Consider the following 25,405-nt stretch of genomic DNA (forward strand, 5'->3'; position numbering starts at 1 on the left):
ACTAAAAAAAGTTCAACAACTTTGCGGGAGGATTAGAGATGTGTTCGGTGCCACAATGTTAAACCCCTAAAACAAACAAATTCTGTTGTCAAGAAAAAACCTTCCCAATATGTTGGAGGTAACAATAATAAACAAGACAATCTCCGTTTTAATTGGATTCTCTTTGAAATAAAGCAATTCCTGTAAACCAGCGAGTAATTAAATTACGTGCCAATCTCGTCACGCACGCGTCAAATTTGACATTTGTTCATTGAAGTTTGAGGTTTCGGTAAAAATTGTTTACAAACGGGGCTCAAAAGACACCCAGTTTATTTAGACTTTGAGTACCTTCGGTTGTGTTTAGTAAATTTACAGTAATGTGGGTGTTATTTGTTGTGTAAGTGACAAAGTGTCAAAATCCGGCCCTGATAAAAAAGTGAGTATTTTTGCAGTTTGTTTTGATTTTATCAAGATAAGAGGCGAAAATCTTCCATTAATAAATTTAAACGTTATCTAATAACAACAGGCAAAGGCCAAATAGAGATGACATAACCTCATTTTCAGTCTAAGATGGTTGTTAAAATCCAGATGAAACGCAACGTTCGGATCCTCCTAGTTGGTGATCGCGGTGTTGGCAAAACTTCGTTAATCCTCTCATTAGTCAGCGAAGAGTTTCCGGAAAATGTCCCAAGCAAAGCGGAGGAAATTACAATCCCGGCCGATGTCACCCCAGAGCAAGTCCCCACGAATATCGTCGATTATTCAGCGGCGGAACAAAGCGAGGAACAACTAAATGAGCAAATTAAGAAAGCCAACGTTATTTGTGTTGTTTACGCCGTGGATGATGATGACAGTATTGACAGAATTTCCTCTCATTGGATGCCCCTTATCCGGCAAAACCACCCAGACAAACCCTGCCCTGTGGTCCTTGTGGGGAACAAAATCGACCTTGTGGACTATTCAACAATTGACGTACGATATTGATCCAAGTTTCACGTCATCTACAATTATAATTTTAGGGAGTTTTCCAAGTTATGGATGAATTTTCAGAAATCGAAACTTGTATAGAGTGTTCAGCGAAAACCCTGAAAAATATCTCGGAAATGTTTTACTATGCACAGAAAGCGGTGCTTCATCCAACGCCTCCTATTTATTCTGTTGAAAAGGCCGACGTAAGTTGACGTACGTCACACATAGCCCACTTTACATATTTCTAAATTGTAGCTGACTGAAGCATGCAAAAAAGCTTTAATTCGGATATTCAAAATCTGCGATATTGACTGTGACGGCCTTTTGAATGACATTGAACTGAATAATTTTCAAAGTCGGTGTTTTAATGCCCCTTTACAACCTCAAGTCCTTGATGATGTCAAAGCCGTCTTGAGAAAGAATATAGACGATGGCGTCAGTCATAATTGCGTTACATTGAAGGGCTTCTTGTATTTACACACACTTTTCATACAAAGGGGGCGCAATGAGACAACTTGGACCGTTTTAAGGAAGTTTGGTTATAATGACAACTTAAATATGTGTAAAGAATATTTATTTCCAAAGTGAGTTAGAAATTAATTAATTAATTATGAAATTGTGCGTTATGGTTATTATAGTCTGAAGGTACCATCAGGTTGTACCACGGAATTGTCTCATAAAGGGTACCAATTTTTGACCCATATATTCGAAAGGTTTGATAAAGACCGCGACCATGCGTTATCACCCTCGGAATACACTGAACTTTTCTCGACTTGTCCGACTCCTGCGTGGCCCCCTGATGTAAGTGCAATGGTATCAACCAACGAAAAAGGTTGGATCACATATCAGGGTTATATGTGTCAATGGGCTCTAATGACTCTAGTAGACCTCCCAAGAACTTTCGAGTATTTAGCTTATTTAGGTTACAACATATATGAGAATGAAAGTCAAGTAACGGCTGTACAAGGTATTAGAATTTTCCGTAATTGGATTCAAGTCACATTTCGTTGTTTTCAGTCACGAGAGAAAAGAAAATCGACTTGGCGAAAAAACAGTCGAGCAGAAATGTGTATCAGTGTCACGTGATTGGTCCAATGGGCGCGGGAAAGTCGAGTTTTTGTCGGAGTTTTATTAGGTCGCCTACTGAAGTATACAGTGGCAATAATAATATTATTTATTGCCAACTTGTTTTCTTTTAGCAAAAAAGTCCTCACTTGGAAAATACAGGAACGCCCACTTGTACAGTTAATGTCGTACAGGTCTACGGTCAAGAAAAAATAATGGTGCTACGTGACATTAATGTGAGGAACGTGTCTGACCCTTTATTGCCTCATGAGGTCCAATGTGATGTCGCTTGTTTGGTCTATGACAACAACAATCCCAAGTCGTTTGAATATATCGCACGTATTTATATTGTACGTCTGGTTTTCGTATTTCCGATCTTATTTATTTAATTTTTTTGTGCCGTAGAAATATTTTGCCGAGAGTAAAATACCAGTTCTGGTAGTCGCGTGTAAAAGCGATTTGGAAGAAGTAAAACAAGAGTATTTATTACAACCGCTCACGTTTTGTCAAAAATATAAAATACTGCCACCTCAGAATTTTTCAGTTAAAGGTCACATGAGGAAGGATGTTTTTGTAAAGTTGGCTACAATGGCTGCTTTCCCGTAAGTATATTGTGGGGGATGTTTGGGGATAATAAAATTTGGGTTAGTCGGTTTCAAGCAGCTTGGATTTTGTTCTACAAACACAGGTTGGTTGTTATTTGAATTCTTAATTAAAGAAAGTTAAACCGCATTGAAGTAATGTTCGACATTTAAATGTTTAAAAATGTAAATTGTGGTCGTCTTATTAATTGGTTTATTTGTTTTTAGTTTGGTATACCTATCGCATTGCAGCAAATTATTTCCAAATTTTTAATTTGTCGTTTTATCAAAAATTTTGGGATGATTAGCGTAATTTTAATTACACAGTTGTAGGTAGAAATTTTCGCTTGATTTAGGAAAAATACAAAGTAACCGATATTATTTAGTAGTATTTATACTACAAATGATCTACCTATTAAGTAGTTTACTCCAGTGTTTACCTCGAATTGCATCAATATTGTCATAGTAATAAAAAAATATAGGTTTCTAAATGTTTCTCCATTTTTCAGTTCCGTTTTTGTTAGTTCCTATGACTGGATGTAATAATTATTTACCTCAAAAAATATTGGATTTGCTAAATTGTTCAATGGTTTTGAAAATAATAATCAGTTTTTAGAAAGTTGGACAGTACTTTCATATATTATTTTTTGAGTTTGTTTTTTTAAATGTGTGCTACACAGAAGCAAGTATTTATAGAAAAATCGATAATAAAAAATATGCATATTAAGATTCTCTTTTTTATCTTTCACTGATTGAAATGAAACTAAGTTTATTTTTAATAAAAAATAGCAATTCCATTCAGATTTAACGGCGATTTATTTCTTCTATTAACTTTTCATTTGCTAATGCACTTTCATTACGTTTTTATATTCTTGAATATTTGCACTATAGAGTGAATTGAGATGGTATTGATGGATTAAAAAAAGAAAATCAACGAAACCGTATTTTGTTCGAATTTTCAAAAGTTAATGTGGGTTTATCAGACCTTTAAGTAGCTTTAAAGAATTAATTTTCCAATGTTTTATTATTTTCGAAGATCAAGAATTCGTTATATTCCATAGTATATTTCCGAATGCATTCTTGTTAATTAATACAGGGTGTTTCACACAACTTTACGAGGCTTGCGCCCAATGTACGCACCCCAATATACAAACTTCACAAAACACTAGATACAAAAAATACAGATTTAATTATTTAAATTTTGGAAACCCATGACAGTAGTTGTCAAACTAATCACTGTTTCATAAATGGTCATAAACTTCAGTTTTTCAGAAACAATTATCATTTGTTCTATTAAATATGATTCTAGTTTACCTATCTTAATTACTAACTAACTAAAAATGTTGTAATTTTTAAAAGGGTGCACAATTTTTCAACAATTCCAATTTTTCAAAATTTGTAATCGAGTTCGTATCGGAATTTGTATTATTGATTGTACCTTACAGGTGCAGGCCTCGTAAAATTATGTGAAATACCCTGTATTATTAATTTTGTTTTTTTTTATCTTGGATCATAAATAAGGCTTTCAGTGGTTTTTATACAATAAAAAAGTTTTCCAAACTTACACAGGATGCTTTGTGGATTGCGAGCATTTATTATAATCACTAAAATTATTTATTATGAGAAGGCAATTTGAAGACCAAACAAATTCCGTATCCATTTTTTTTTTGCAATTTTCCCCTCATTATTTTAACGAGCCGCTCAGTGTGTCTGTACTTGTTAGGTGGAAGTAAAAATATCAATGAAAATAATTTGTACTGAATTTGACCGTGAAAGTTTTTGTGCAGAAAAAAGGGATAACTTTGTGCACAAAAAAAATCACTAAATGTTTGGGCTGAGATCATTGAAGATCACCTGTTTGGACCCCACAGTTTCCCACTAGTGCCGCTTATCTGGATTTTTTTCGAAAATGTCTTGGCCGATTTGGTGGAGGACGTGCCTGTAGCGACACGGAGGGACATGTAGTATTCACAAAATGGAGCTTCACGACATTATGCCACAATCATCATTAAATAGTTGAACAACCATTTTCCCGAAAGATGGATTGGCGAGGTTTAATTGCATTGCCACCGCGATCACCAGGTTTATAAACTCCGTGTGATTTTTTTTGTGGGGTCACATGAAACAATTAGTGTACGCAGCTCAAATTAATACCCTCGAAGGATTGTTTGCGAACACAAGCCTCCTTTACGCTGTTTACGTTCCATGATTTTGTTTTTTTAAACGAATGTATTATTATTAAAACATAAGCGGAGACGGGTTTTCAGCTTCAACTTATTTTTAATTTTAACTCAGAAACGACCTGTTTTTGGCAAAAGTAAGTTGGAAATAGAAAAGTTGTTTGATGAGTTCTTCTAGTGGTTAAAATATTTGCTCGCAATCCGCAAACATCCTGTACTTTTGTTATAACTTTAGCAAATTATGTATTTAGAAATTTAATTTCACCGTTTAATTACCAAGTGAAATTATTGCAATTGTAATGTTTGCTGGGCCGTAATGTAAGAATTTAAACCTTTCAGGTTTGTAACAGAAGACATACTGTTGTAGGGAACTTGTCTTAAGCCTTTTAGTGTTTCTTCGTAGTATCGTAGTCACTTTAGCCACCGGTTTAAGGCTTAAATGGTTGCGATTGGCCCTTGTAATACAGTTTGTTAAGAGTTTCTTTTATTTTTTTGCAGTCCTTTACGCCGCATGGTTCATATGTTACTGTTGCGCCCACAACCATCAGAATGGTTTAATCAGTTTTACAGGTTGCTACAATTTATACATTTACGAATGTTTTTGTTTACTTACTAATATCAGCAACCATTGTGATACTAATAAAATTAAAAAAAAACCTTGTTGTGCTAGCTAGAATAAATTTTGATGCATTGTATGAAATAACAATAATTATTATCGCATGTTGCTTGTTTTTTCATTTCTAGCTTTGTGCATGTTTGTGTAAAAGCTTGCTATTTTAGTAATTCTCTTATTTGTGTCTTTCTTAGGAATTTGCGAGAATTCGGAATACTTCCTACAGATACGAGGACGTGGTGGAAGGCGGGATTAAGTTTAGCGGCAGTTACGGCAGTCGGTTTAATTGTCGCGAAGGTTTTGCATAGTTCTGATAAAGTCAGATAGTTTGAAAATCACGGATATATTCTTGTACCAAATAAAGTCGTGAATGATCAGTGAAGTATTTTATTTATTTCAGTTTTTATGAGGTTAAAAAATCAGAATTAGTTGAAACAGTGTGCGTAGATTTATCTTTGAAGTACAAAATTGTATTCATTCAAATTGTGCAATTTTTCTCGAGTCAGAGTTTTTTTGTGATTCAGTATTGATCTTAGTAAAGCCAAGACTGTAAATAAAACAAAGTGTATTTTTTGTAGTTTTAGCGGTAAGGTTTTAATATTTTCTCTTGTTTTTTAGATAGTGTAACTAATGTATTGTCTTTTAAATAAAAGTAAAGGCTTCCACCTACTTACTGGGATTGAATAAAATCACTTTTTATAAAGTTGTAACTTTATTAAATAACTTTACATTAAAAGAAAAATCCAAGAATTTTTCCTCCCAGATGTTTCCTTCTGGCTTCTTCGTGATCCATAATACCCCCGCTTGTGGTCAATACAACATACCTGACACAAAGAAAGTAAATAAAACCTCACATTTTAAGATTTCAAAAACTTACCCAAACTGACGTGAAGGTAACAAATTGTTCGTCCACTTTTCAATATGTGTAATCGGAACATCGAATCTTGGCGAAATAACTCCACATTTATTCAGTCTACCAGTTAAATTTACCACAATTTTCCCACTTCTGTGATCGTCAACAATCTCAAATTCACCAATGTAGCCATGCTTCATCATTACAGTTAAAAATTTGATAATGACTTTGGAGCATGGACGAATCAAAACTTGCCTTTTACCCCGTTTTTCGGCATTATTGATGGATTTGAGTGCATCACTCAAAACGTTCATCCGCACCATCTCTGCAATAAAAATTGAGGTTAAGTTAGAATATTTACCCTTAGTATACAAAAAAAATTAAAACAATAACGTAAAAAATTCCATTATTGTTGCAATTAAGTTTATGAAACTGCAAGTGGTAAAAAACATTCAAATCTCATTCAAAATTTGGGTGGTAATGTCACAATGTGAGTAACCTGTCAGTTGACTTGTCAACCAATACGGTTTTTTCAAGATTTTACGTCCAAAATAGTGATAATATGAATTGTGGAGGATAGAATAAAGATTGCAGAAGATTTTAGGCTTGTTTTAAGTAGTGGATGATTTCAAGAAACTTTGATTACCTGTGGTTTATTTTGTGTTTTCTGCAGAGCAGCTCACGCTCATGAAATACACACGAAAAGGAAGTGAAACCTGTTTTACCGACCGGTTAACCGATCTTTTTGTCGCGCTAAATTTAAACTCTGTTAACAAAAATATCCGCAACTTCTTTTATCCTTTTATATGCGTTTTGCATCAGAAGTTTTTTTAATATTCTATGATCAAAAATAAGTATTTGATAGGAAATTGATTTTTATTTTAATTATTTTTTGTTTAATTGTTATTTTATTTTGTGTCACACATCCACACATTTTTTTTTACAAATGTTTCCACAAATGGTATTGTATATTTGTCATTCGACTGACATAAAAATGTAAAACAGGCCTTAGGCAACTAACCTCACTTTCGGTTTTTGTAATATTTACTCTGATAGTGATAGCTAGAGAAAAAAGGACAACAAATCAAAATAATTTATTGAACTTATATAAAAATACGTACGTATTGCAGGCATTATTGTTTCGGAAAATCGACGAAGAAAATAAATTTCAACTATAACTTTCAAATTTTAGTTTCAAATGTCAATTTTAATGACAATAAAGCGTGGCTTACATTGACATTTTTTGAACAGACATAAATTTGATGTCCCAAATTCCATATCTGCCACTGTATTAGAAAAATTGTTTTTAAATAATAAATTTTACTTATTCAAAATCAATAAAGTAAAACTTTTTCATTTACGACTTTCCATTTTACAAACTATAAAAGTACAGTTGGAGACAAAATACTTTGGTCGTCAATGTCACTTGAGTGACATTAAATTGTAAAGCATGCTTTAGGACTGTTAACTTTATTTTTAGCTACTGTCAATCACAGTTGAGAAGTTGTACATATTTTTGATAGAAAAATATAATAGCTGTCATTAATTTGAAATTGTCATTCATTTTAACGTTAAAGCTTGAATTACATTAAAGTGTCAGAAAAGTGACGACCAAAGTATTTTGTCTCCAACTGTACCAACTAACGAAACTCGCATGAATTATAAATTATATAAAAAATACGCGCAATAAAGCTTTTTGTTTCTTGACTTGAGGAACTTTTTTTTTATCTAATAAGGAATGCATATTACGATCAAGGGAGAAAAAGCAATTTTCCTCATCTTTTTAAATTTTAAACGAGTATGTGCTCTAAAAACAAATTAACCTTTCTGAGTACATGAGTGGAATAAGATATTTGATAGTCCGCACTATCGAAATTGTTCTCTTTTTATCAAACTGATAAGCAAATCAGCTTTTACTTTTCTCCTGTTGGCGACCCTGTGACCATTACGTGGCGCCACCTAGCGTCGTTTGGATAATAAAAGCGGGGATTATTCCCGTAAAAGTTTTGTTGTATGTTTGTGCGGTGGTGTGCGTAGCACGTCGTTAAATGTCTTCGTTCGAAAAGACGCGCACAACAAAAAATTCAATTCAAAACTTTATCAACTTATCGAAACCAAATCTTTCGATTAGTAATCAAAAGATCTGCGAAATGATTTTATAATTATGTCTATTACAAGAGAGGGGACGGCTATGTAAAAGTTAACGGTGCGTTTGTTACTGCATCTACAGGTGGTATCGGTGAGATGCCGATAGCCGTTTTACGGTCCGTGGTGTTAAAAATGAAGTGAAAAAGTGCATCACAATGTAAAATCAAAGTGAGTTTCCCAACTTTTCACCTGTTTTTGTTAGACTGGACGAAACTATTAAAATGTTGGTGAAGAGGTGCACAATGGAAGAGAAGGAACGGAAAACACGACACATGTTTTTAGGGATTAAAACTTATTTATTTATTGTATATTTAGCTAGTGTTCCTCACGATGCTTTAGCTGGTGAGTAGAAAACTTTTATTACTCTTTAGTGTTAAATCCATGTTGCTATGGTTTTTATTGCTTCACGTTCGTTTGTTATTGTTACCACTTTATTCTAGCAAATTGCCATTGCTTTCTTTGTTAACTCATTATTCAAAATTAATTGGCCTCATAGAAAGGCAATTATTAATTTAGGTGAGGTGCTGTCTCATCAAAATAAATACAAAACTCCAAGAGCATAAATATGTGCATACTTTTTTTTCACTTGCACATTTAGCTCTCTGGGATCAATAAAACACTTTTCTTACCTGTTGTACCATATTTTTACCTGAAATTGGTCACCATTCGTATTTCAATGATGAGAGTTGTGAAATAATCTATGGATCCAGAAAAGAAAGTATTTTTGAGTTACCAGAAATAATTGAATCGTTTGTATTGTTATTCAGTCTTAATGATGTTAATTATTATATTCAGGTGTTTTAATAAGTTAAAATTCCCATTTTAGATAAACTCTTGGTAATTGGCGGCCTTGCCATAAGTAAGTTACCTCACTGCAGTGCTCCATTAAAAATGCAATTAAAACGAGAGAATTTCAGCGTCAGGTTTTTAATACTTTCACAGAATGGTATTTAAATGGTTTAATGCAGAAATTATTTGGTATTTGAGTTGAATCTGTATCAGTGTTGAAAATGTTCTTTATAATTGATAGAGAGAAGAAAGTGCATTGCATCAGAATGCGCTACCGTACTAAAATTTAGACTTTCGTTTTAGTTTTAATTTTTGCAAATCCGACTTTAATGTATTTAACTCGTTTTGTCGCCTTTATCGCGACTAAAAATAGAAATTGAATTTTTTTGCTTTGGTGTTATTTTCCACGTAATATTTTAAGTTAATAAAAGCCACATGTAATAATGAAAATCTCCACATCAGCTAGCTGTCGTTTAAATCTTTTTAAATTGCAAGAGTAGAGTTGCTGACAGAATAGTTCGTCTTTTTGCTTCTGATTTTATTATAGTCGACGTTCTTAGTTATCTACACCAGCGAAATTATAAATGGATTCTTTATTATTTTATCATCATGTGTTTTCACAAAATAAGTGTACGAGGTTTGATCAGTAAATACCGTGATTGAACAATTTAACAAAATTTAATTTAGTTCTTTCAAAATATTGCTTTTGACTTGCTATTATAATTATACATTTTTCAACACTAGCATATCACTTCTTAAAACAGCTTTTAAATTAGTTTTTGGTGGGAGTTTTTTTTGAATTTTTATGGTCTCTTTGAACTCTTCTGCCCGCACATTTGACCACTTTTTTGGTCTTAAATTAAAAGTGAGTTAAAGGAAGTTAAGTGTGAGAGTTAATAAGATTTTAACAATACATATTTAATGTAAAAAAAAAATATAAAATTCGATTATTTTTAATGGTCCTGTAACAACTCTCCCTCTAGAATAAAAATTGTGGTAATTGGTTTAAATGTGGCTCTTTTAGTTTTAAATTTGCTTCATTACAAATTTTCTAATCGAAAATATTTTTGACATAATTTTCTAGCATTGACTAGTATATTGACCCAAAATTGCAATCCTACAAATTTAGAACCTTCCTTCGACTATAAACTAATTATGTCGAATGTTAATTAAGAAATAATTTGAAGCTACGTTGCTTCTAATCGCTTAATGCACTTACGCTATAAATAATTTATGACTATTTAAAATTACAAGAAATTACTTATTCTCTCAAGAAAAGTTTTTCGTTTATAGCTATTTTCTTACATATTACTACGATTCCTACGAAATGACGCGCTGTTGGAATTGTTGATCTAACAATCATTAAACTCTTGTTATCTTATTAATTATTATGGTTTACAGAGTAACTTTTTCACATCTTTGCGTGCTACTTTTTCTTAATTCTATTTATAGGTGTTTAAAAATTTCAAGAGCAAAAATAGCAACTGCAAAGTCATTTTTATAACACAAATAAGAACAATTAAGAACACATTTTTTTTAAAGAAATCGATTATATTTCGTGAATTTAGCTTTGAAATAAATAGGTTATAGGGGCAAAATGTATAAATTAAAGCAGTGGCGGTGGATAAAACAAATCTGTTGTTTTACACAACGTTCTACATACAATTATGCAGATATGCATTTTGATTACAAAAACCCATTACGCTCTAAAGTTGAAAATTTAAATTACTTTACTAACATCCAACAAATCGAGTTAAATTGACCGTCGATTGTTTTCATGTGTTAATTTATGACCAAATTCAGGGTGGTCGTTCAAAACAAAACACATGGCTTAGTTCCCAATTCAAAATTTATTCGTTTAAAGGTAAATAAAAATAAACGGTTAGGTATATGGAAGAGTAATTCCTGCTACAATCGACTTGACGTTGATAAGCTAACCTTGTCTGGGGTTATTTATTTGAAGTAAAAGAATATTTTTAATTTTGCAGTTGTAAGATATCAAACTGGCGATGGCGTGCTTCCGAATGGTTTATTTTCGTTAGTTTAAGATTAGAGATATGCCGAAAATTAACGACTTGTAAAATTTAAAGACATGAGACAGATTGCACTTACTGATTGGGTTTCGCGAGTCGGTGACCGCATTTCATGAATGGGGATTTAATTGGATTGGGGCCAAAATTATCACAGTGATAGATTAGTTACTTTATCTTGAGTAACACTGTCCTTGAACTATTATTATTTGTTTTTTACCATTCTATTTGCTTTAACAGGTATTTGAGATAATAGCTGTGTAACTATCGAGAGTAAAAAGCTTCAAACGTTGATAATTATTGCTCCAACTTTTCATTATAAATTCTTTTTGGCTTTGTTGATTTTTTGTGAATTTTTAAACAATTTTAGTTTTTAACAACGAATCGATAATCAATTCACAAAGCGGAAATATCGGGTACACCCAGAAGCATAGGTGGGCCGGAAATGATTAAAACGAATGACAAAAGAGCGAAACAATGCCCAAATGAAAGTAAGCTAATGGATAACTCGAAAAACTTTTCTTTTATTATGGTTGAGTCACAAATGGTTGCTTTTGCTGCGAGGTCATTTTTATTAAAGTATTGCATGTTAGAGCAAGGACGAAATTACGGTCAAGATGGCTTAATTAATTCTAATTGAATAAGATTTTTTTAAATTGAGCCTGAAATTCGTGCTTTCTTACAGGTAAAATCGTTTTCTTTTATAAGCTTTTCGATCAAGTGTTTGAGACAGTTTTGTTATTAAAGTATCAAATGCGATAGTCAAAGGATTTAAATGAAAGGCAAATTAACGTCAGATACACTCTGAATTTTTAGTCGTCGAAAAGTGCATATGACCTTTGCATAATAAAAGCCAGCGATGTGTCAGACTGTGACGTTACCTCCGTGTTATCTCGGGTAGTTAGCACAGCCTAAGAGCCGAGTAAGCGGCCACAAAGGAAATACCTGTAGCTTTGGAATGTGACCAGTCACCAAGTTATATCCAACAAGGATTACTTTTCTACCATCAAAAGACGTTATCTTTTTTTATTAGGATATTCCCTATTTATTAGGCCAATTATGACGACATCATAAATGTCCAGGATGTGTTTCACACATGACGGGTTTATTTTTCCAATCAAATTGTTTGGAATTTAAACGTTTATTTTAAATTTGAACAGGTCTACGTGTTTTTCATATTTCATCAACTTGAACACCTTTATTGCAAAAATATTCAGCTGGAAATAACCGTGTGGATTCATCGATTAAAAAGATTAAGCGAATTAAACATTTTACAAGGGTGTTAAAGACCAAAATACGTATGCTAATAGAATTTCAACCCCGACATTTGCAGTGGCGAAACTGTAATGTTTATTTTATTGGATAGTACCTAAATAAAAAAAGAGATTGGTATCAATTTTTGTTGATAACACTAGTTTACACAATTTCTATACCTTAGTTGAAAGTTATATTTTTTTAGATTTCGAAGCACTGAGTTCAAAAAAAATATTCAAAAAAGTCTATCACGTCACGTTTAAGAAACGTGTAATTAACAAAAATACAAAAATCGCCAAACAAATTAAAAATAAGTTATTTTACTTTATTTTTTCTAGTTTTTTGTATTAGTTTTTTTTAAAACAGCCCATCAGTAATCTCCTAACATATTTTCGTTTTAAAAACTTTTGAAAACTTTTGTGGCGATATTTGATGAAAACGCTCGTCTTGTTCCTCACTCATTTTTAGAAAATGAGTCCAAATTACAGTCAATGAAATGTATTTTAAGACCCATTTAGACCCATCTGGTGATAATTTTGCAATAATTCAGCTACAATTTGAATTTTAAATAAATTTTAAATCGGAGGCAGAATGCAGGAAAATTTATCATTTGTAACAAAAAACTGTGACGTTATAAAAAAATTAACAATTTTTTTGTTTAATTAAAGGTAAATAAACATAAAAATAATAATTTGATTAAATGTATATTTAACAAGTTATTATTTGTAAACTAGTGTAATTATTGTTGATGAAACATAGGAAACTGAGTATAATTCAGAAAAATCTGTTGTGTTGTAAAGCTTTTAATTGATTTTTTTGTTAGATTTTAAACGAAATTCGTATTAGAGAACTAGATCAAAGATTAGTCAGTACGTTTTTGTCAAGAGTTTGCTGGTAGAAACCTACAATTTCATTATTTATTCAGGGTGATCACTCACACTATAAAACTGAGGTCATTAAAAAAAATAATAATAAAACAATTGGAAAAATAAGAGTATTATAGTAGACAATTTGCATGTATAATAATATCTGTTCTAATGTGCCTAAATATTTATCAGTAGCCGTACTTTTTAAAATTTACCAATCCTGATCATTAAAGAATTTTTTTATTGGTAAATATATAAATGTATTATTATTCAGGTAACTAACTCTAAGGTACTGAGGCAAACAGATATGTATAAATTAGATTACACATGTCTGCAAAGGTGGAAGGTGGTGCCAAAACCTTTTGCGATAAATGTTGTTTTCAACCTATAATTTATTTTAATTATTATGTATGTACTAGGTTTTAATAAAAATTGAGTTTGAATTATTAACATACCAATCAATAATGTTCTGTTTTGTTTTCATGGGGTTTTTGGTTATTTATTTACAAGCCATCATACGATATAAGTTGACATCTTTGATTCTGTTTTCATTAATGCATATACCCACTAATCAAGTGTCTAATTTTATGAATTTATTTATGGATCAAGAAGAGCGTAGAAAAAAATCACAGAAGGGTCTCGATTTAATATTTACATTGGCTTATATGAACAAAATTTTCTGGATTATAGGATTTTGTAGGAAATATGGGTAACCAAACTGTATGTTTGTTGCATATGCTCTAGTGTGTCTTTATTGCAAAGAAATTAATTGGAAATTTTTTGCTCATTGGTTTTAAAATTAGGGCCAACAAAGCTCGGATTTGCAGCAGATAATTTGAAGAGATTGCCAATTAATCCGGCTCAAAACGGTCCTGATGAAGCAGTTAATTATGAAAATAAAAATTATTAAAGATCATGCGAGAAGGCTATAAAAATGAAAATTTCGCAGCGCAGCGGTAAAAAATTCGAGCAAGGCGACGTTTGTCACGAAAATAACAACCTGCTGAAAATGAAATATAAAACGTGAATTTATTTCTGTTAAACTGGCTGTACCAAGTTATCTGTTGAGTTTTCAGATAGATGCGCTTTTCTACATAAACGAATTTATTCATATAATGGTACGGTATAGATTCATACAACCATTTTCCATAAAATAGAATTTCCTTATACAAATGTACTTCCACTCTACTGCTTTATAATACCTAGCTTCTTTACACCGTCCAGACGAAATCGATCATACATCCGTTTTTCTTTCTTTCATTCTTTCGTTGGCAGGTAAACCAGAGGGTCGGGTCGCCAGGTGTAACTGAAAGAATCCTCTGGACCAAACGGTCGCAATTGTCTAAATGTATCCTCGGTCAATTTAATATAATTGAGATTAAGATTTCGAAACACGCCAGGTGAACATTCATTTAGATTAATTTACTTAAGTTCAGTAATTTGAGTATATACTTGGGGATTGAATAAAATAAATTGATGCTAACTTACGGTCGCAATCAATTCTCGTTCTTCGAAAAAAAGTGCGAATATCTGAAAATAGCGAAAAGGCCAGCAGGAAATTAACAATTTATTGTTCTGACTGCGGAATGTGTAACAAGAGTCACATCTAGTGAGCGAAATTAGTCGACCCTATATCCTCGCCTAACCCTTATTATTGCAATAATAAACTCACCCTAAAATATGCTAAAATTAAACTTTTGTTAATGTTTCCATTGAAAAAATCTTTTGTTTGACAGAACGGTCTGTCGTTTATTTCTAGAATATAATAATTCACTTTCTTTTGTGTACTGTTATCTCTTAATTATCCATGATTTTAATTAAACTTTATCCGACAAGAATGCTTATTAAAAAAGGAAGAGTCCGGTTAGGACGTTATTAAAAAAGCTGCTAACATATTACTTATTTTTTTCGAACGGTAGTAATGAGACAAGGCAATTACTCTAATGACCCTTTTCAACTATTTAAAAATCCTGAAGGATTTTTGTAGTAGAGAATTGCTTTGAACTGAATTATTTAACTATCTCATTGGGGTTTTTATTGCAAAAAAAAACTACGAATCTACTTAATCCTTCTACTAATAAAATATATAAAACTAGTTCTTGGATTTTGTAAAGCTTCGGTTAGTAACTTATACCCGTGCTTTGTTTCCATTAATCCGATTTGTAAAAGAGGACTTGTAAAATTAGAATAGAAATTTAATATGTCTGCAAATGTGGAAATAACTCATTGAACATAATTTTCTCTTGCTAAAATAGAACGATTTTTCTGAACGTTCTATTACAACAATTCTCGAGTTTAATTAACCTCCGAGATACGCTTTTGAAGTTCACGATCATTACAAATTTAAATTAAGTCTTACTATTTTTGTAATGTGTGAGTCACTTAGGAAACCTTTAGATTTTATTTATACATTAAACGGAGTAATTAAACGCTAAGTGAAAAATTGCGAAAGTCGAATTCTTGACTTACCGAGTGTAAATATTTATACCGAGTGTCAATTGAATTGTTGCCTCGTTTGTATTTTTATTCGAACATCTGGACTGTATTTATTATGCTCTAGAAATTGGGAAAATTGTGGTAAGTGAAGTGATAGACGATTTACGAGTATTGGTGAAAAGGAGCTTAGATCTTGATTTATTTGAGCAAAGTTAATTTGAGAAACACGAATTAACTCATCGACCACATTTTGTAATCATTAAGTTTGCCACATTTTTAAATTTCAAACTTACAAAATAAAGAAATTGTCTTATAAATTGATATTTTGTTTTTTACATACCAGGTGAATAAAAAGTATGGAACGAAGCGTTTTTCTCGTAAACTAACCACTTTACAAAAAAATAATTAGTGTAGCGTAAAGTCCAATTAAAATGTGACCATTTATCAAGAATAACATTTTTCGAAATTTCTTTTAGTTTTCGGGTTTTAGAAAAAAAAATTTTTTTTAAATGGCAACCCACCATGATAATTTTTTTAATTAAAGATTATGATCTAAAAATGACCTTTAATTATATAAAATTGTTTTTTAGCCAGTACTTTTTCTTTAATTAATTGTTAAAGTTGCGTTCCGAGCTTATCACGAAGATTTTCCGAACTTAACCGAAGTGGTTGTTTCATGCTTTTCATCATGTTAGAGCGCTGATTTCTATGCATGTGCTTTGGGGTGGTTTCGAATGGACTAAAAATAGAAGAAAATGATTTGTTTTTACATTTTTTGATCCATCCGGAACCACCCCAAAGCACCTGCACCAAAAACCGGGCTCTCCAACGACCAAAGTCATGAAACGACTCCCTCGTTCAAGTTCGGAAAATCTTCGTGATGGGCTCGGAACGCAACTTTAACAATTTATTAAAAAAAAAGTACTGACTAGAAAACAATTCTGTTTAATTAGAGGTCATTTTTAGATCATAATCTTTAATTTAAAAAATTACCATAGTGGGTTGCCATTAAAAAAAAAAATTTTTTTCCAGAACTCGAAAACTAAAAAAAAATTCGAAAAATGTTATTCTTGATAAATGGTCACATTTTAATTGGACTTTACGCTACACTAATTATTTTTTTTGTAAAGTGGTTAGTTTACGAGAAAAACGCTTCGTTCCATACTTTTTATTCACCTGGTATATATTTTATTGATTAAAACAAGAGTCAAGAAAAACTGAAGTTTAGACAACAGTCAGTTTCTAGTTTTTCATGTCATTTTATTTATTTTTTTTCTCACTGTACAGTGAATAAAATATGTAGGTATACTGTTTTTCATATTAATGTGCATCAAGTAGGTTGTAGAAGTCTAAATGCACCTTTAACTTAAGGCTGATTCACACAAAAAATGTCAATAATGTCATTCAGAACAAATTTAATCACATCAATAATGACAAAAATCCGAGCAAAAATCTTTGTTTGCTATCCTATGTTAATTGAGTTGTTAATTTTAATTATTTTTTGCTACCTGGGGTACACATTTATATGAAAAAATAATTTGTAAGAAAGATTTAGTTTTGGATTGTTTGAATTTTTGCATGGTTGCCACCTTAAAATGATTCCTTCCAACGACTACTTCCATGCACATTAATACGAACCCGAGTATAGAAATGAAAATGACGGTAATAATTATTGTAAATTGGAAAAAAGAGAACAATAATCGAATATTTCTATGGATATTTGATATTAATTATTACCAGTGACGACGAATTTAACCTGCCGAGGCTTGAGCGGGGTTCATAATTTTACACTTGAAACTTTCAGTAAAACCCGAAAGTATTAAGAAATAAATCATTTTCATACACAACGTCAACAAAAAGTATGGAACCAAGCGATTTTTTAAATAATTTGCGTTCTGAAAAACAATTAATAATAATCACAGTGCTATAAAAATTTCATCATGTTTTTATGTTTTTGAGTTGGGCGACTTTTTTTTAAGTGGTAAATGTTTGTCAAAATATGGATATTATAATCCTTGGATCACATTTTTTGTAATAAAAGGTACTATAGTGGGTTGCCAGTTGAAAAAAATAAAAATTAAATTAAAAACGTCACATTTTTATAGTGTTATAGTATCATTCATCAATTAGTTGTTCAAAAAAATAAATAGTTTAAGCAAAAAACGTTTGGTTCTATACTTTCTGTTGACCTCTGGTAGATGTTTTTCAGAAATTCTTTATTGGGTATATAATTAGGTAATATTAATGCATTTTTATTTTTATGCAAGCTTTTGATAATACTTACAAATTTAGTCGGGGCTCGAAATGAAAGAGTCTAGATTCGCCACTTATTAAAATTAAAAGTGCTGTAATTATTATTATTTTTATTTAAACATTTTGAAGCTCATACAATTTATATATTAGTTTAACATAATTGCGTTATTAATAAAATTATTTTAGATTGGTGGCAGAATATAATAAAAATAAATTATTTGAATTGTTTATGGGGTAATTTTTAATAACCATTACTCACGTTTATGGCTAAATGTGATTAATTGTGCTCTGTAATTTTTGTGTATATAAAATATTTAAACAGAATGTTGACACATTTTTGGTTGGAAATAGTAATAATAATAATACACTATAATTTATTGATTTTTTTAAACTCTTCAAAGAATAATAATTGATAAGTATTTTGGAGTTATTTTTAAAAATTTACGATATAAAGTTTCCAACACCAATAAACAAAAATGAAATTAATAATACACTAACTTACACTAGGAATAACAATTTTGTGCAAATTCGAGCACTGGATCTATTAAGCAATTCCCACCTCCTACTCTCTTATTAACGTACAGTGTCAACGACTTTTTGTATGTTAAAAATGAAATTTACAAGACTTTGAATCCGTTCAACACGGGGCGAAAATTGTTCCCTTTCGCCCTGTTTTTCACTTTTATATATTGAAAGAAGAAAATATTGGTCAACGGCAGGTCCACCTAGGAATTCGCTGCCACTTTATTGACCTCACTGGATGGAATTTGAAATTTTATTCAATTTTGTAGAATCAACAGAAAATTCCTCGTTTTGAAATAACATGAGAGTGTCACAATATATTCATATTTTTTAAAAAAAGTGACACTGAGGGCTTTTATTATCGACGATTACGCCTGTCTCTATCATCCCATCTGAACTTTTTCATATTGGTGCTTACAATAGGGCGTAATTAGTTCACTTTGCACCCCAACACAATAGTTTATTCAATTAATACTTAACTTGTCATGAATAGTCTATCATGAGCGATATTGAAGTCTCATGTATGACTCCCTTAGCATATGTGAATTAATTATTTTAGTCGCAGGTTTGCGAATCACGTCTCAGGATGATTTAAACTTACCTATCTGGAAAATTATTCAAAATGCGTACAGACAGGCACACATGATTTGATTCTTCCAATTTGAATGGAAAATCTAGAGCTATTACCTAATTAATGCATTTTACTAAACAAGACCACAAGTGAGCGTGACATTCGGTGGTTTACCGGAACAATAGAACGAGAGGATTGCGATCGTGTTTTGTCAGGCATCGTAAAGCCTACTCAGATCTAGCATACGCAGATGTTCTCGTAGGGATGCACTTTCGCAGCTCGTAATTGGATTATTTTGCGATTCCTAGGGTAAATCTGGAAGTATCTTTTGTTGAGTATTAAGATTCAAACAATTGACATCCTTGACAAGTTTTGACTTGTAACTAATTCCTCAAACATCACTCGTTTCCTGTCGTTTTTTAATTGCTAATATGTTATTAAGTAACATTATTGGTATAACCTGAAACGAGGGACTCTAAATATTTACACGACATTCATGTTTGTCATCTAAACAGAATTATGATGAAGACATTTCGAATGCTCCAGAAATACAGTTTGCAGTTGTGCTGTAACTCGAATACAAACATATCGTTCCCGTAGAGGACTGAAAGTTTCATGTACAGAAAACATTACTTGATCTATTTTGTAACAAATTAGCTCAAAAGCAACAAGAGTTGAGTTTTTTCTCGAAGACGTCTTGCACGCGATACTAAGTCTTAAAGGGAGCCAAGATTATTCTGTAATTTTATATGAAGCTGTCATAAAGAATTACTGAAAGGATGAGCTGAAAAAAGTCAAGTATGGAAGGCTTTTCATAAGTTTTAATTTTAAATTTTGCTCAAAATTATGACTAACCTATACTCGTTTTCATATTAGTGTGCATCGAAGTAGTCGTTGAAAGGGATCATTTTAGGTTGTCAACCATGAGAAAATTCAAACAATCCTAACCTCAATCTTCCGTAAAAATTAGGGGCAGGGTGAATTATGCTTAGTTTTAGAAACAGGTAAAATGACGACAATAAGGGTCGCTAATCCTTAAGATGAACTGCGCTCAGTAGCATCACACAGGGTGCCCACCCATAGGTTGGTGCTTCGAACTTTTAGGGAGCACTTCTTCGGATGCACTTTTTAATGACCTATTGCCGCCGGCACTAATATTATGCTCTGGGATGCGTGTTCTGAAAGACCCTGTAGTAAAAGGTATGTTTTATTTTTTAAAAAATTGAAAGAGAAGCAAATAGACCGATTTACTTTTCTAAAATGTCTATCATACAAGTTTGACTATTTCGTTTTTTTTTTTTAATTCCAAAAGGCAAAGTACATTTTGCAACTGGTTCATCTCTATTTTTATCAGTCTGGGGTTTTGATTTTTAATAATTATTTCTCTACATTACACTGACACATATTGATCGAACTGAGCACAGTTCACATAGGGATTAACGCAACGCAGGTAAGTAAAAATTTTCTGAGCGCAGTTCACTGTAGGGATCAAAATGCCGTAATTAAAGTGAGCGCAATTCACCGGCGCCCAAATATTATTTTTTCAAATAAATGTGTACCTTAGGTAGAAAAAAAATATTAAAATTAACAACGTAATTAACATAGGGTAGCAAACATAAAGATTTTTGTCATTATTGATGTGATTAATTTTGTTCTGAATGACATTTTTTGAGTGGATCAGTCTTTAAATTAAAGATGCATTTAGACTTCTACAACCTACTTGATGCACATTAATATAAAAAGAGTATAGTTTTAATTCGAACAATTTGAAGTCACCTGAGCTGCTAAGAAGAGACTGCCGATTTGAAAATTTTAACAAAAATAGTTTTTGCATAGTGACAGAAGTGGTGAAAGGAGTTTTGAAGAACTCGGCTTTTAGCATTTATTTTTTTTAAATAAATTTGTTTTCATTATCTACGTTAATAGTGGTCTATAAATTTATTGTAGTTTAAGAAATATAAAAAAGATCCCTGGTTAAAGATACTCGTATTAGCCGAACAGACGAACAAATATACTGCTTTTTTGTTTTATTTGAGAAAACGGTGATGTTTTTAAGCAGTCAACAGTGCACATGTCTACAGGTTGTAAAGTTACTTAATTAGGTCAAAAATGATGTATTAATTAGTATTTTTTGGTATTAGGATTAGCTAATTTGAAAATTTGTATTTAACAAAATATTTTTTTTTGTTTCTAGTTGAATATTTTATTCACAAGATGATGTCACACTTTTATCTTAATAAACTCATTTCGGCCAAACACCATTTTAGAATTTTAACTTGAAGACTTGCATTGCAGTTTTTTAATTCCTTTTATAAAATTGTGGATGTAGTTGTTTGAAAACAGAAATGTGTTTGATACGCAATGAATAAAAACCTTGTTATTTGGGGAAAAAAAGGGGGGAATAAAACAACATGCAAAACATAGTTGTAAGGTTAAAAAATGTGTTTGACATAAATATGAAAAAGGTGGAGGTATACATTTTTCATCATTACAAAATTGAAATATTTTTGGGAGTGTTTAATGGCAAAATGACGAAAGTTTTGCCCAAAATATGAAAAATTTGATTTTTGAGTAAACTGTTGGTCTGTGTTTAGCCAAAAGAGAATATTTAATGTGTTGGAATTCGTCCCAGTTGCGAGCTGTGAAATCCATGGGCTTGAGGGTACGAACAAAGTTTAGATTGCATTACTTCATTTACGAATTTGTGTAGTAAACCGAGTTGGATTTGATTTCGTCCTGGCATTAGTCCAAGTATTATTACCGTTCTGTTGCAATCTGCATGTGTTGATCACTTTTTGCCTTGAAGTTGGTTGGAATTCGTTACAGATCGTTGAACTACTTTAGTTGTAATTAAGTAATGGCAGCACGAAACCACCGTGAGTGAACTATCGACGAGGATACTATTCACATACATGAAAATAAAGTTACACAGACGCCAAACTGAAAAATTGAAAATGGACTTGCATTGAAATAGAATTGGTGCATTTACTGAAATTAGCTGTGTCAGGTGTGTGCTCTGCTCAATCAATTAGGTCTGGACGCAAGTTAGACGCTTCATTATGGTAATTGCATGTTCTTAGGAATACCTCATCTGTTGAATATGTAACTTTGTTGCGAAATATGTTGGAGAGTTTGCTAACTTGAAGATTCAATTCATTGTCAATGATGTAATGCGTTTTCCTCGCATAGGTATTTTCTCGGAGTCACTGGACCTGTTCCGGTGACATAACACAACTTTTTGCCATTCGACCATATGAGTTCATCAGCAATCTCGTCTTGTTCTTCAGGTGAAAGAGAGAGGAGAGCAAGACTACTTTTTCAGTTAGAAGATTGCATTTTCAAGATGCTTGGGATAGAGTTCGGGGCTTATAAGGTTCGGTTCGGTTACCAAGCTACTGTAGAAAAGAAAAGTAAATGCAATTTTATGCTCGGATGCGTTGAATAGATAAAAGTCGACGTTGTACATATTACCTCAATGATAATAGAAGGTTTAGCTTCAATGCATGCTCTATTTACGCTTTTTCAACTCATTTTGGTCACGGATTTTTAAGCTTGGAGAAACCTACACTTTTTAAACCTTCTTCTTTTTATATAGAAATTAAAATTCATTTGAAGTCTTGTTGACACGTGAAAGAATGACCGTTGACGAATTTGTCGTTTAAGTCTATCACCATTCAAATCAAGAATATTAGACGGAAGTGGGAGGGCAAGGGAAGCACAGATGAATATTGTAATTTGGGAGCTTTGAGCATTACTAAGACATCAACTTGACTGCAATTTGCCTTTGATGTGTAAGTCTAGGTACATATGCATCACATACTCGTATTGAGGAACCATAGTGGAATATTTTCATTTTGGCCAAGAAAATACACATATTTCGATTCTAATGCGTTTTGTGTGGCGAATTCGAGCTAAATAAACATTTCATGCTAGTTTCAGTACACCTGGCGAAATGGAAATTTTAAACACTAGTCGGAAAATTATATATCCATTAATAGTTTAATCGATCTTTGTTAATGTGTCTAGTTAGCCGGTAAAATGTTTTTAAATTAAAATTATCGCAATTACTTAAATATTTGCAGTAAACCTTAATAGCAAAACAACAAAAACCAATTAGGAGATCGAATAAACCAAGTAAATCGTGTCAGCAATAAAATTTTCGCGTCAATTAGACAATACAAAATTTAGTAAACACAAGAACGTAAAAAATTAATGACACTTAATGCACTCAATTACGGTGGCTTTTCGCCATTGTAACAGCAAATCTGTGAAATGTTGACCCATTTATTAAATATGAATGCATCAGGTGTGTAATAAATGAGGCAATGTATTGACAAGATAAATGATAACAGTGATAATAAAATGATCAATATGGGAATGTGAAACCGAACTTTTGATGACTGAACATTATACAAGTCATTATCGCACAACATTACCAACATTGAAATACCAAAAAATATATTTTTAATCCTGATAAAAAGTAGTCAAATTGCGGAAAATTATTTGACGTGGAAGCTATTGTTTGAATTAACCGATGCAAATTTCACATGTCTGGTGATTTCTTTCATAATGATGTTAATCTCGCGTTTTATTGTATCAGGCACAAAAATAAAGCTTTCCAGATGAATTATTATTAGAGCAACGTTTCCAAAAAATCTCAGCTTCTAACTCGTTGTTTTTATTCAAGGAATTACTGCGAGCTTTTTGGACCATGCATTACAGCAATCGCACGAAATTATCTTTATTGTGATCGTTAAAAGTGTGCAAAATACCTATAAATCATTTAGTAGTTTGTTCGTTTGTTATATGAACTTTTGCCCCATTTGCATAATGCGGGGAGTTTTTGTTTGCAGTGATATGCAGAATGTAAATAAATTTGCGTTTTATTTTTGGAAAAATCAATGAGATAAAAGCAATTTCAAACTACAAATGGATAATTCGATTTTGGGTCTATACATGTCCAATGTTTATTAAATTAACTCAATGATGCGCTTTTTGTTGATAAAATGCCAATATTGGCTCGAATTAAATTCTGTTATTACATTGCATTTTGCGTATTTTGATCTTTTATTGATAAGGGGATAAATGAATTAATTGTTGGAAGTACAGTATAGCCTTGAAAGGTCAAACACTCCACACGAGCAACCGCATCGGCCACAAGTCTTCTTGTTCAACGGCTTATTTGTCGACAAATATGACAGGATGTGAGTAAATAAGAGGCGATTTTATCTTACGTAAGAAAACTGTAACAAAAGTTGTGCTGTTTTAATAAAATTCTTAAGATTTGGTGATGAGGGGAGAAAAGGTTCGTTTTAATATTGTTAAGTAAAAATTTGGTTCTAGTTCTTTCTAGATTTCCATTCAATTTGAATAAAAAAGTATTGTATGAAAACGTGCCTCGTAACGTATATCCATTACAATACGAATTTACGAGGAATAGAGTGAATAAAATTTTCTCCAAAACTGATAACAATTTTATTCACGAGTTGGATAATGGTTTTAATGAACTATTAAAAACAACGGTCTACATTTCTAAGTTGTGATAAATTTGATTGCTCATGTACCAAGTGACAAGGTCAATGCGATCGTTAGAAACTTATATTTTAACCGAGGTTTTAACGGTTTTAAAATTAGTCACAGGTAAGTAGAAACGTTGAGATGTCTCTATTTTTAGAATCAATCAAGAGTTTTAATAAAAAATAAGAGTTTCCTGGAAATTAAAGTACTTGCACTAATGTCCATTATGTGGTTTAATTCGAGTTTAATTATTATAGCGTTCTAATTGAAATTAACAAGTTTTAGTTAAAGGTGTGTTGTGTTGCTATTTTTGTCTTTTCATGTAAGACCTCATTGTGTCTATTCTAAGACATAATTAAGCGATTTGTTATGTAATAAATTCGCGATAAAAATATTAATTCGAATGCAACGTTCCGCGAAGCGACTTGCATCAATGATATGCAATGTCACGCAAATGCACGCAAATTGCAAGGTAAGAATAGTTGTTGGAACTGCAATAAATAGTATCTTGTCCCGAGATTTCATTTTCCAAAGGTGGTAAACACACAAGTTCAGTAGAGTCGAAAGGAAATGGGTAATTTTCAACATAGTCTCGTGACAAGGAAGTCCTTTAGCTTAATTTTTGACCTTATTGGTCTTATCGTTTCCATCGGGTAGCAACACTGGAGGGAATTTCTGATGATGTTTATGCATATGTTACGCCCAACTCCCACAATTGGCAGTTATGACCAGGTGTTCAAGTTGTTATTTTCTAGACGTTTGAATTTTTTAAACCATTT

At 31.9% G+C, this 25,405-nt stretch overlaps 3 protein-coding genes across 7 annotated transcripts in view; 2 read left to right on the plus strand and 1 right to left on the minus strand.

The window, feature by feature from the left end:
- The first annotated feature begins 69 nt into the window (after window positions 1–69).
- On the plus strand, window positions 70–6,090 carry LOC123013104 (mitochondrial Rho GTPase). Its single transcript, XM_044411448.1, has 10 exons — window positions 70–415; window positions 544–951; window positions 999–1,151; window positions 1,204–1,532; window positions 1,587–1,915; window positions 1,966–2,096; window positions 2,148–2,363; window positions 2,419–2,615; window positions 5,273–5,344; window positions 5,582–6,090. Exons 2-10 carry the CDS (start codon window positions 550–552, stop codon window positions 5,712–5,714), a joined length of 1,962 nt encoding a protein of 653 aa, XP_044267383.1. The 5' UTR covers window positions 70–415; window positions 544–549; the 3' UTR covers window positions 5,715–6,090.
- Window positions 6,081–6,986, minus strand: LOC123013113 (40S ribosomal protein S15Aa). The gene is made up of 3 exons (XM_044411461.1): window positions 6,887–6,986; window positions 6,265–6,565; window positions 6,081–6,211 (listed from the first exon to the last, which is right to left on the minus strand). Exons 2-3 carry the CDS (start codon window positions 6,561–6,563, stop codon window positions 6,118–6,120), a joined length of 393 nt encoding a protein of 130 aa, XP_044267396.1. The 5' UTR covers window positions 6,564–6,565; window positions 6,887–6,986; the 3' UTR covers window positions 6,081–6,117.
- Window positions 6,987–8,249: 1,263 nt separating this feature from the next.
- LOC123015429 (protein sidekick) overlaps window positions 8,250–25,405 on the plus strand; it is a 60,230-nt gene continuing 43,074 nt past the window's right edge. For all 5 annotated transcript variants that reach the window (XM_044415141.1, XM_044415144.1, XM_044415142.1 and 2 more), the window contains exon 1: window positions 8,250–8,730. In XM_044415141.1, coding sequence (XP_044271076.1) covers window positions 8,610–8,730 — 121 coding nt within the window. In that variant the 5' untranslated portion in view covers window positions 8,250–8,609. The remainder of the gene's footprint in view (window positions 8,731–25,405) is intronic.

The sequence above is a fragment of the Tribolium madens genome, unplaced genomic scaffold (assembly GCF_015345945.1).
Source record: "Tribolium madens isolate multiple individuals breed KSU strain unplaced genomic scaffold, Tmad_KSU_1.1 Scaffold_19;HRSCAF=116;Tcas5.2_LG9, whole genome shotgun sequence".
NCBI classification, from domain to species: domain Eukaryota; kingdom Metazoa; phylum Arthropoda; class Insecta; order Coleoptera; family Tenebrionidae; genus Tribolium; species Tribolium madens.